This window comes from Vigna umbellata, chromosome 1 (assembly GCF_029865625.1).
Source record: "Vigna umbellata cultivar VRB3 chromosome 1, Vumbellata_1.0, whole genome shotgun sequence".
Classification (NCBI taxonomy): Eukaryota; Viridiplantae; Streptophyta; class Magnoliopsida; order Fabales; family Fabaceae; genus Vigna; species Vigna umbellata.
Window position 1 is genome coordinate 17,438,664 of NC_142165.1, and position 13,331 is coordinate 17,451,994.

The 13,331-nt window shown below is 32.1% G+C and overlaps 1 protein-coding gene across 1 annotated transcript; it reads left to right on the forward strand.

The window, feature by feature from the left end:
* The first annotated feature begins 6,150 nt into the window (after positions 1–6,150).
* Positions 6,151–13,005, forward strand: LOC148204834 (patatin-like protein 2). Its single transcript, XM_088098544.1, has 8 exons — positions 6,151–6,270; positions 6,359–6,384; positions 11,261–11,419; positions 11,526–11,718; positions 11,912–12,070; positions 12,184–12,489; positions 12,582–12,757; positions 12,901–13,005. Exons 1-8 carry the CDS (start codon positions 6,151–6,153, stop codon positions 12,986–12,988), a joined length of 1,227 nt encoding a protein of 408 aa, XP_087954670.1. The 3' UTR covers positions 12,989–13,005.
* Positions 13,006–13,331: the final 326 nt, after the last annotated feature.

The following is a 13,331-nucleotide window of genomic DNA, read 5'->3' on the forward strand; positions in this document are numbered from 1 at the left end:
TAAAAATATATTTTAAATTGTACAATTTAAAATATATAATATTATATTTTAGATTATACAGTCTAAAATATATATTTTATTTTTTATTTCAGTTTATTAAATTCGAAGTATAATTTTTATATTTTAAATTGTAGGCTTAATACCCTATTTTGTCCCCAGTTTCACTCGACAATGTCAGAGTAGTCCATCCTTTAAAACGTGCGTCAATTACGTCCCTACTTAATAAAATTTATATCAATGAAATCCCTTCCGTTAAATCCGTACAAACGGCGTTAATAGAAAAGAGAGAAAAATAATTAACGCCGTTTGTACGGATTCAACGAAAGGAATTTCATTGATATAAATTTTATTAAATAGGGACGTAATTGACGCACGTTTTAAAGGATGGACTAATTTGACATTGTCGAGCGAAACTGGGGACAAAATAGGGTATTAAGCCTAAATTGTACATTGTAAAACATTTCGTCCGGAATTCAAATTAAAAATAAGGATAAAATTGAAATTTTAATTTATGGAGGTGTATGAAGAAATTATAGAGGTGCAGAAAGAAATACCACTGGCATGTTGCTTTCCAATATATTGGCTCCCACTTTCGTTTTCTTTATTTGATGCATCGAGCCTTGTAAAAAAAACCCTAATTTTAGTGAAATGTGAAGTATCTTATTTTCCAACTATAAAAAAAGTGAAGTACTTGGTTTGTTATACATTTTACAAGTAGCAAAGAAGATAATAATAATAACTACTAATTATAGTAAAATAAAATATTTAAAAAGGATATATAATTTTATTAGGGTGATAGAAAATAAAGTCCTGAAAAAGGAGCTAGGATTAAATGTGACATTTTAGTTTTTTAACTTTATGAAATTTGGCAGATACAAGTTGTGATAACAGGGGTTTTACCAAAAGGTTTTAATAACTTAGTAAACTCAAATCAGTCAATGATTAATTCAATCTTCCAGTAGAGCTTAACAGGTTTTGTTAAAACAAAATCCTAATTATGATAATAAAAAATACGGTATACACTTAATATAATATTTCAGAACCATTAAAATATATCTTTAAAAAATTAATTAAAAAATATAATATGAAGTGCTAATAATTAAATAAATAAATAATTGGTTGTGACATCTTAATTCCGTATTTAAAGATACTAAACTTTATTTTTAAAACTTAATCGAAACTTTAGTTAACAATAAAACAACAATATTAAATTTAGGTATTTCACAATTAACATTAATAAAAAAATTACTAATGATAACAAAAATTATAGATAAAGAAAGAGTTAATTGTACGTGACGTATTTTTTAAGTTCAAGAATACAAGTTTTTATCACTAAATTTTTTGAAATTTGTATTTTAAATTTGTATAAGGTAAATAATAATAATAATTGAGTATTTTAATTGATTGACTTGAATGTATACAGTTTTACAATTTTATATTTAATTAACTTTCAGTTCTTGAAATATAGTTGTATTGTATTTTTGGTTCTACAACTTTTTTTTATTTTAGTCCTATGATTTGTTTATAGTTTTTATGTTTTTTAGGTAATTTTCTTTGACAAACATTTAATAGAAACAAAAGGAAAATAATTTATACATTGAAGGGAAAAAAATATTTTAGACGAACTAAATTAAAATACTAAAAACTAAATCCAAAAGCAAAAATTTACAAACACAAAAGGTGAAAGAAATTGGAAGAGTTAAAAGTAAAACGTGACTATACTTAAAGAACTAAAGATATATTTAAACATTTGATATTTTAGGATATATAATTTACGAGAGTTTAGAAAGAAAAAAAAAATCATTGTCCTACGTACACGATTGCTTAAATATCTTATCTACGGTTTATTTTACTTTTAAATTGATAAAAAAAATGTAATCAACGTTGGGGATAAATTACTTGTTTTTATATGTACTAAAGTTATTCATTGAATTTAGTTTTTTTGTCTTACAATAATTAATGTGTATCAATATATTATAATAATGTTCTTTTTATTACTATACTATGCTATTTGTATTTCTTAATTGTTAAAACTGATTTAAATGATTCACATGGGGATTAAATGATTCACATGGTTGAAACTATAATAAAATTATAATTAAAAACAATAAACAAAGATACCACTTTGGTTGTTCATGAGTTGTCCTTCAAAAAGATATATAAATTATGTTTTAAATAAACTTTTACAAAAACATAAAATAATTTATACATGTTGTTCATAACTAATTTTTACAAATTTTGTTATAATTTTTAAATTTTTTTAACTTAAACGTATCATATATGACTGCTTGGTCAATTTTTATTCAAACGGTCATACAAAGTATTACTGTTCGAAAACATCAAAACGTCCTGGTTCTGTTACGTTAGCAATGGTGTAGTTTGTTGGTAAATTATGGTTACTGTTATTATGCTAATTATAAATTTATATCAAAATTTATAAATATGAGTTTTAGATAAAAAGATAAATAATTATATTTATTGGGAATTTAAAATTTTATTATACTAATCAAATAATTCTATTATTCAGTTAAGTATAAAGTACTTTGAAAGATAATCTCGTATAACTTTGAGAATGAATATTAAGAATTTAGAAAAACTTTACACCGTGAGAATAATATTAGGAAATCTGGAGAAAAGTTGACCTGAAATATTTTATTGTTATTTTAAATTTCATAACCGAAACATTAAACACAAGTTAATACATTTTACATTTTTAAGTAAATATAAGTTAATTTTAATCTGTTCATAAACTTGTATAAACAGTATTATCTAGCACGTGCCCTAAACTTATAATATAGAAACAAGTTGCTTTCCACAAGTTGTCATTCATAAGTTAAAAAAGCATTATTGTATATATTTATACATAGATAATTGTGGTATAGCACACCCTCCCATTATTCTAGCTCCATTTTATATTTGATTTTGATGGGATCTTGATAAGACTTTGGATAAGTTGGAATTATCAAAATAATATTACGTAATAATATACTGTTTAAACAAAGTTCATCTTGAAAACATCATCATCGATGTGATCATTCTTTTACTTTAACATCATTGTGTTTATATTATGTTTTAATTCTATTAGATATTTAATATGAAATTTAATTTTACTTTTTATATTATGATAGAGATAATATTTTGTTTGGACCCCTTTCAAAATAGTTTGAGTACTATTTATTTTTCATTTTGATTGTACACTTTTATAATTCATTAATGTTTTAAAAAATTACAAATGATATTTGTGTCAAAATTTTATTGATCTTTATTTATATTAATGTGATTATAATTTATTTAATTATCAAAAGTTATTAATTAAACTTGATGGATTGATATGATAAGACATTTATTCTTGCATGTTATAAGAAACATATTTATTTTGGCTATAACGATTCTTTCTTTTTTATCAAGAGTACTAGTCTTTTCAATTCGGTTATTGTTGTGTGTAAATGGAAAAAATATAAATCAATAATCAAGAAGAGTCTGAAAAGTCTTGAGAATTTAATGAATTAATTATCATTTAAACAAGTCAGAAAAGAAAATTACAAAGTCCTTTAAGCAAGAACGCGCCTCATAAAATCATAGTGCCTCATAAAATAATAGTCGCGTTATTATAAATTAATAAATTATTTAATTAATGATGGTTGGAATATCTTTCTTTCCAATTTTTAATCTGATTTCCATTGATTCGTCATTGATCGAGTCGATGATGGTAGGTATTAACAATGAATATCACTTCTTGTCGTTAATGATGAGTTTTTATTTTATTTATTTATTTATTATGAAAATCAGTAATCTTGATACTCTATCAAAATTAAAATGTTCTCTAGAAAACTTGTTTATATTAATAATTATTAAAAAATTATTTAAATTTTGTGGATATAGATTAGGACGACTCTATGGATTCTTTTAATATATTTATTTTTGCTAATAAAAAATTAATTAAAAATTATTTAATTTACATTTATCATAAAAATTAACCAATTTTAATTAACAATCAGTTAAGTCACAATGAAAAACTTTTAAAATATATTACAATCATATTCTAATAACACCTATTTTAAATTAGTGTATACACACACATATCCTTGACTAAATAACACAATATACAATGATATAATTTTACTAAAATATATATATATACCGATTAAAATGCCTAAAATGAATTTGTGATAATTAGTATTTTGAGTTTAGGGTTTGGTTGTTTGAAATCATTCCTCTATTCCTCTAGAAGACACAATTACCATGTGAAGAATTACTCTCAAAACCTTTCTTTTATGTACGGCTAAAAACAACAAAACACAAGGGTTTCCGTGAGCATTCAAAATCATTCAGCTGCGTGGTCAAAGACACAGTCTTAGCAGCTTAAATAGTAATTCTTTATAAGGTACATTTTAGTCCTCTTTCTTCAAAAAAACCTTAATTTTTTGTCCTCTCGAGAGGATAAAAAATTAACGTTTTTGTTAAATAGAATGACTAAAATGTACTTTATTTTTAAAGAGAGACTAAAAACAAATTCGCTTGATAGTTTAGGGACTAAAAACATACTTAACCCTTCTTTATAAAATTCCATACGTCTATTGATTGTACTGTCACCATCAAAAAAGTAATACGTGAAAACTGATTAAAATAATGTGAGTAGAAGTTTTCAAATGTTAGTAGTTTTTAGTGTTAATTGCTTTCTTGGTCTTCAAATTAAACGTTTAGTGTCTTGTTAGTAATTCATCAATTATACCATATTGGGTCTTAATATGGTATAATTGCATCAATCACGTCACCTCCATTAATAAGTATTTAAAAGGGTTAAATATGTTTTTAGTCCCTAAACTATTGATCGTTTCTGGTTTTCGTCCCTCTTTCAAAATAAGGTACAATTTGGTCCTCATTCTTTTCGAAACTCTAGTTTTAGTCCTCGAAACTTTGGTTTTAGTCCTCGAAAACTAACCTCGAAAACTACCACATTTTTAACGGTGTGGGTTTTCGAGGACTAAAACCAAAATTTTGAAAGAATGAGGACCAAATTGTACCTTATTTTGAAAGAGGGACGAAAATTAGAAACGGCCAATAGTTTAGGGACTAAAAACATATTTAACCCTATTTAAAATGCTTAAAAGAATTGAGAAGAGAGAGAAAAAGCTGGGTGAGAGAAGAAAAAATGCAGAATTCTTTGTCACGTCACCGAGTTAACTCCGTTTCTACCAATTTAACGGAACAGACTTGATTGATGCAATTATACTACATTGAAACGTAATAGAGGCGTTTTTAAAAGCAGGTATTACCAAGACACTAAACACTCAATTTGAAAACCAAGAAAGCAATTAAGCATAGTTTTTATGAAAAACATATTACCCATTTTCATGTTTATATATGTGGTATTCTTTTATATATGTTCTTGCTAATAAAAGAAAAAATAAATTATGTGGCATCAGTTTAACACTATAAAAACAATCTAATATATTTTCTTAAATTATTGGATAAGAGATACATATGAGGCCATGTTTTATTACTAAGAATATTTCTGATTTATGTTTGTTAATCGAGTTAATAGTTGATTTTTGTTTAAGTAAGGATTATCTATCACTAAGTAGTTAAAAATTCAGATAATCATTAATGGAGAAAAGATTCATTTCCGTCGTAGATCTACCCTTGTGACATTTTTATAATTAAAAACAATTTTTTTTATACGAGACGTTCTATAATCCAATATAAATGTTTTATAATTTCTACACATTCTTTTCACTTATAAACACAAAAAAGCTTTTTACATATATGTTGTTTTAAGTTAGATATAAATTTAGTTTTGGCTTAATAATAGAAAAATAACTTATTCATACATTTATTGATTACCTGTGACCATAAAACACCGTAATTTCACGGGAAAACTTATTAATATAATGCAAAGTACAGAAGTTGTGGAAACATGTTACCTATTTCCGTGTTTTTGTAGCAACTAATTAAACGTGCTAAATCAGTCGTCAACTTGTTCTTTCTTTACATGGTTTATGTATAAATATACAGCTTTTCCTCATCAAATTAGGCCATGAAATTTAGATTTTTCTGAAAAAGAAGTAGTTTTCTTTGCTCTTTCGTAAGATCAGTTAATTCCATCTCTCTCTCTTTATCTTTGTCTCAGTAAGTCATTAATTGAGATCTATGGAAGCAACTCAAAAAAGTGATGATGGACACCTGATTACTGTGCTGAGTATCGATGGTGGTGGTATTCGGGGAATCATTCCAGGAGTTTTACTTGGTTTCCTTGAATCAGAACTTCAGGTAATAATCTGCTAACTAAGAAAAAAACGTTGTATGTAAATTAACTCTAGTTAATGCAGCCAACTCACTGATAATGGTGCATATGCAGAAGCTGGATGGTGCTGATGCTGTTGGGTATCAGTCATACAACACAAGCACACACAACTAAAATTAAAGATGAGAAAATTTATAACTAACACAAGACCAAGGGCAAGGTCAAGAAAAATATTTACTAGATAGAAGAGATTACAACACCCTCTCTTTAGAGCAAGGAGGATACAAGTAATTTTGGTGTATCTTACACCTTCCCTTACACCTCTATTTATATGCAAATGAGGGAGGGAAGTCTTTGCCCACTTTAGATGTGGGACTTCTAAGACAAACTTCTAACAATTCTCCCACTTGAAGATTTGATTGAATCAATCATGTCTTCACAATACTTTGTTTTCCTTGTCAGTTTCATGCTACGTTGCTGATAGACCATAAGAGGATCTACTCCATACAAACTTGTCAGTATTAACCGGCTTTGTCATAACATCCGCTAGGTTATCTTTGGTACAGATCTTTTCCAAATCTACATCTCCTTTCTCTACTACTTCTCGGACAAAATGATATTGAACCCCTATATGCTTTGTCCTGGAATGAAAGGCTGGATTTCTTGCAATGTGCAAAGCACTCTGACTGTCACAATATACAGTAATTTTGTTTTGCTTGTGCCCGAGTTCTTCCAATAACCTTTGAATCCAGATTGCTTCTTTGCATGCTTGAGTAGCTGCCATGTATTCAGCTTCTGTGGTGGATAGAGCTACAACAGTTTGTAGTTTAGATAACCAGCTTACCACCCCTCCTGCAAGTTTAAACACATAGCCTGTAGTAGATTTTCTTTTATCAAGATCACCTGCATAATCTGAGTCGACATAACCTCTGACAATAAATTCTGATCCTCCAAAACATAACGCAACATCTGAGGTTCCTTTGATGTATCTAAGGACCCTCTTAACAGCATTCCAATGCTCTTCACCAGGATTTGCCATAAATCTACTAACTGCTCCCACTGCATGTGCAATGTCTGGTCTTGTACAAATCATGGCATACATTAGGCTTCCCACTGCTGATGCATACGGAACTCGAGACATTTCCATCCTCTCTACTTCATTGCTAGGACACATACTTGAGGATAATTTATAATTAACAGGAAGTGGGGTAGAAGTTGGCTTGCAATCTTGCATGTTGAAGCGCCGCAAGACCTTTCGAAAATAATTCTTTTGTGAAAGCCAAATCTTCCTGTTTTTTCTGTCTCGGTGAATTTGCATCCCTAAAATCTTGTTTGCAGGTCCCAAGTCCTTCATATCAAATTCCCTAGCCAATTGTGCCTTCAATTCTTGGACTCGAACTTTGTTGGAGCCTACCACCAACATATCATCCACGTACAACAGCAAAATGATGAAATCATTATCCTCAAACCTCTTGTAGTATGTACAATGGTCTGAACTTAATCTGTTGTATCTGAGGCTAATAATGAAAGAATCAAATCTCTTATACCAACACCTTGGCGCCTGCTTTAAACCGTACAGAGATTTGGTCAACCTACAAACCAAGTTTTCTTTGCCTTGTTCTTCAAAACCTTCTGGTTGGAGCATATATATTTCTTCTTCAAGTTCTCCATGAAGAAAAGCAGTCTTTACATCTAACTGTTCCAGATGTAAATCATTTACAGCACACATTGCCAGCACTATTCTGATAGTGGTAAGTCTAACAACTGGTGAGAATATCTCGTTAAAATCAAGACCTTCTTTCTGAGCATATCCTTTCACCACCAGTCTTGCACGATATCGCTCCACTTGTTCATTGCCATCTCGTTTGATTTTGTATACCCATTTGTTTCCAATTGCTTTTCGACCTTTTGGAAGTTCAACAAGTTCCCATGTCTCGTTCCTATGTAAGGCTTCTATTTCTTCATGCATTGCTGTCATCCATTGAGAAACATCTGAAGTCCTCAACGCTTCTTGAAAGGTTGAAGGTTCTCCTTCTTCAGTTAAGAGACAGTACGCATCATGGTTTGCCATAACATAGTCTGAGTGCCAAGATGGTTTCTTCATCAGACGTGTTGTTCGTCGAGCATCTTCATCATTGACCTCATTTGGTTCTTGTTCATCGTGCTCTGGTTCTGCTTCAGAGGAATCATTATCTTTTGACTTTTCCTCTATCTGTACTGAAGTAATGTCTATTGGTGTGCTGACTTTTTTCTGCTCACTTTGCAATTTTTCTGCAAAAACTACATCCCTGCTAACAATAATCTTGTAGGCAGTGGGATCCCACAAGCGATACCCCTTAACATTGTCAGCATAACCCAAGAATATACATTTCCTGGATTTTGGGTCCAACTTTGTTCTTTCTTGGGAGTTGTACATCACGTACACAGGACAACCAAATACATGCAGAGAAGAGTAATCAGCTGGTTTTCCTTTCCACATTTCTATTGGTGTCTTTACACCAATTGCTGTTGATGGCGAGCGATTTATCAAATAGCAAGCAGTTTTGACTGCTTCTGCCCAGAAGGACTTGGCTAATCCTGCAGTTTTCAACATGGCCCTTGTCCTTTCTAGAAGAGTTCTATTCATCCGCTCTGCTACACCATTCTGTTGAGGTGTATGAGCAACTGTAAATTGCCTCTTAATACCTTCTTGCTTGCAGAATGCCAGAAAATCACCATCAGTATATTCTCCTCCATTATCTGTCCTCAAGCATTTGATCATTTTTCCAGTTTCAAGTTCCACCTGTGCTTTGAATTCCTTGAATACTGGAAACACATCTGACTTCTTCTTGATTGGGTACACCCATAATCTCCGGGAATAATCATCAATGAATGATACAAAATACTTTGCTCCTCCCATGGATATTTCTGGTGATTCCCAGACATCAGAATGGATTAAGTCAAGTATGTGCTTGCTTCTAGCAGTCACTTTAGCAAACTTCAATCTATGTTGCTTACTAGTCACACAGTGCTCACAAAACGGTAAATTAACTGTTTTGAGCCCCGGCAGGAGATTATGATCAGTAAGAATTTTCAAGCCTCGTTCTGACATGTGACCAAGTCTGTAATGCCACATCATCGTTGCTTCTTCTTCTTTTGTTGTTGCAACTGATGCATCTGCTTCTTGCAACGTATCTCCCAACAACATGTATAGATTGACTGCGATCTTCTCTGCTTTCATCATAATGAGGTTACCTTTCACCATTTTTAGGATTCCACCTTCAATGTGAATTTTGCACCCAAGGTCATCCAATTGTCCAACAGACAAGAGGTTCTTCTTCAATCCCTTCACATGTCGAACTCCTTGAAGAGTGCGTATTGTACCATCATACATTTTGATTTTGACGGTACCAATCCCTCCAATTTCTAAGGCATGATCATTCCCCATGAACACAGATCCTCCAGAGACAGGTTCATAAGTGTGAAACCAATCTCGGTGTGAAGTCATATGCCATGTCGCGCCTGAGTCTATTATCCAGGCATCAGAAAGTTGTCTTCTGCCTTTAGAACTAAGTTCTGCTTCACTATACAGGATTTCTCCATCTTCAGAAGTTTTTGCAACACAGCCTTGAGAGCTTGATGCTTCGAAGTTCTTTCCTCCACTCTTCTTGTGCCAACAATCTTTTTTCAGATGCCCCCTCATGCCACAATTGTAGCATTTAAAATTCTTTCTTCCTCGAGACTTTGATCTACCATGATTTTGACTCCCACTGGAGCCACGTTCCGTTGATCTTCCTCTCATCATCGTTAAAGCTTCTACTTGCTTCGAACTTTCTGTCCTGTCTTCCTTATTCTTTCGCCTGGATTCTTCTTCAAGAATAGCTCCAGCAACATCATCAAAGGATAAACGACCAACAATGTTGTTATTTGTAATGTTGATGATGAGTTGATCATATGAATCTGGTAAACTCTGAAGTAGTAGCTCTGCACGTTCATTTTCTACTATGTTGAAATCTGACGCGGTGAGCTGAGCAAATAATGTATTCAGATTGTTGATGTGTTCCGTCACTGGCGTGAACTCACTCATTCGAAGAGTATAGAGTTTTCTTTTTAAGAAAATTCTAGTGTGAAGTGACTTGACCTCGTACAGTTTAATGAGAGTATCCCAAATCTCCTTTGCAGTCTTCTTCTCTGCTATACTAGACAGAACTGAATCTGCCATTGCTAGGTGCAAATTGGCAACCGCGTTGTCATCCATCTCTTTCCACTTTTCATCAGAAATTTCTGCACGTCTGTCTTCAATTGCATCCAGACAGTTGTCTTTTCTCAAAATTGCCCTTATCTTCAGTTTCCATTGTATCAGAACTTTCTCAGACCGCACTTTCACACTACCAAACGTTTCCAGTAATAACTCTTTTCTGATGCGGAAGATCGGATTAAACCGCAACCACAGAGCATACTCAAAATTTCTCTCTCTTTTTTTTATATAAATGAAATATACAAGTTTCTCACCGAATTCGGATATTATAAAGATTACCATATATAACATAAAACTTCTCCGCCGATTTTTTCTAATCGAGCCTCTCGATCTGTCATTATACCTCTAGAAGTTGAAAGAATGACAATCCCCATGCCTCCTAAAATTCGAGGGATTTGTTGATAATTGTAATATATTCGTAGACCTGGTGTACTTATTCGTTTTAAATTTAAAAAATTTTTAGATGATTCTTTAGCAGCGGAATACAAACCGAAAGCTCTGATACCACTGTTGGGTATCAGTCATACAACACAAGCACACACAACTAAAATTAAAGATGAGAAAATTTATAACTAACACAAGACCAAGGGCAAGGTCAAGAAAAATATTTACTAGATAAAAGAGATTACAACACCCTCTCTTCAGAGCAAGGAGGATACAAGTAATTTTGGTGTATCTTACACCTTCCCTTACACCTCTATTTATATGCAAATGAGGGAGGGAAGTCTTTGCCCACTTTAGATGTGGGACTTCTAAGACAAACTTCTAACAGATGCAAGGCTAGCAGATTACTTTGATGTGATTGCAGGAACAAGCACCGGTGGATTAGTCACTGCAATGCTCACTGCTCCAAATAAAGATAACCGACCCTTGTATGCAGCCCAAGATATTAAGAAGTTCTACCTTAAGCATTCCCCAAAAATCTTCCCACAGCATAGGTAAATATATACCACACTTTACCATAAACTTCATACCAAATCATTCAAATCTAAATACATATTTTATCACCGTGTACTAATTTACAGTGTGATTTTCCAAATACAGTCCCTGGAATATATTCGCAAGGGCGATGAAGTTCGGAAGAACTCTGACTGGACCACAGTACGACGGCAAGTATTTACACAAGCTCATCAGGGAAGAACTAGGGGACAAAAAAATGGAACACACGTTAACCAATGTCGTTATCCCAGCATTTGACATCAGACACCTTCAACCCACCATCTTTTCCAGCTTCCAGGTTCATCTCTCCTCTCAATTATTACCTAAAATATATTCTGGTTGCAAGAAGTCACTCACTTGAAAATAAAAATTGCAGCTTTTTTAACAGACTTTTGTACAAAATTTGAAGAAAGTTCGTAGATAACGAGGAATGTAATGTGTGTTTGTCTTTTTCTCTAACGAAACTATTACTCGCAATTATGATGTCACAGGTGAAGAAGAGGCCAGATTTGAATGGGTTATTGTCTGATATATGCATTTCAACTTCAGCAGCACCAACCTACCTTCCAGCTCATTCCTTTGAAACCAAAACCCCCGATGGTCCTTTCAAATTCGACCTTATAGATGGTGGTGTAGCAGCAAATAACCCGGTATTATAAACAGCCTCGTTATATATTTACTGCTGCAATTAATGTAATTTAAACTAAGTATATACAATATGCTTGAAAGAACGTGATAGATAAGTTAATTTGGTGTTTTGAAGGCACTGGTGGCGATGGCAGAAGTGTCGAACAAAATCTTCAGTGAAGGTTCATATGAAAACTGGAATGTGAAACCGATGCAATACAGTAAGTTTTTGGTGATATCATTGGGAACAGGTTCTCAGCAACGTGAAAAGAAATACAGTGCTGCTGAGGCGTCTAAATGGGGCCTATTGGGCTGGGTTTCCAACGGCAGTGGCAATCCTATAATCGATGTCTTCACTGAAGCTAGTTCTGACATGGTTGATTTCCACATCTACTCCGTTTTCCAAGCACGCAATGCTGAAGAAAACTACCTCCGAATCCAGGTTCTGTCAAAACATATATAAACATCTACAATGATTCTCGTGATTGCAAATGAAAACTCATGAATTTAATTCTTTATATTAAAATTTTGTAGGACGATACTTTAACTGGGGACTTGTCTTCGGTTGACATTGCCACGGAGAAGAATTTGAATGGCCTCGTCCAAGTTGCGGAAGAATTGTTAAAGAAAACAGTTTCAAAGATTAACTTGAGGACTGGTGTTCATGAAAATGTGGATTCTAACGAAACAAATGCAGATGCCTTGAAGAGGTATATATATCAAAACCCTACACACACATAATCATAATGTAGTATTTTATCAACAATGTAATTTTTATTAAGGAAAATCCACACCAATGAGTTGCAACTTGCTTCAAATCACAGTTTCATGTATTGACTATTCTTTTTTTTAGGTTTGCGGAACGACTATCCAAACAAAGGAAATTTCGTAAATCTGTAATGTCCAAGTACAATGAGAAATTTTCAAAGACGAAGGGATGAGAGATAGTTGTTGTTCGGTCAATATGATATATGATTGTATTCTGTTCATTGTAGTGATGATCTCTTTCATCGTGTTGAGTCACAATAAATTGAGTGTCCTTCTAAACTATTTGTTTCTTTGATTTCATGTTACCGAAGTCTTTGTAATGTAATAATTTGGGTTACACTATAATGTTTCTAAATTCATTTTATCTTAAAAGCATGCCTTGTTTTATTTATAAGCAAAATAAACCATTATTACAAATGAAGTCTTGAAAATGAATTTGAATGGTATTGTTAATGGAGAATTAAAATTGAATGTTCATAAAGCTGAAGTGGATTTAATTTAAGCCAACTTTTAACG

What these genes read in the sequence shown, in the direction of transcription:
- LOC148204834 (XM_088098544.1), top strand. Translation starts at nt 6,151, where the DNA reads ATGGAAGCAACTCAAAAAAGTGATGATGGACACCTGATTACTGTGCTG. An exon ending in CCATCTTTTCCAGCTTCCAG is followed by an intron (nt 11,719 to 11,911) that starts GTTCATCTCTCC and finishes ATGATGTCACAG; the next exon opens with GTGAAGAAGAGGCCAGATTT. An exon ending in AAAACTACCTCCGAATCCAG is followed by an intron (nt 12,490 to 12,581) that starts GTTCTGTCAAAA and finishes AAAATTTTGTAG; the next exon opens with GACGATACTTTAACTGGGGA.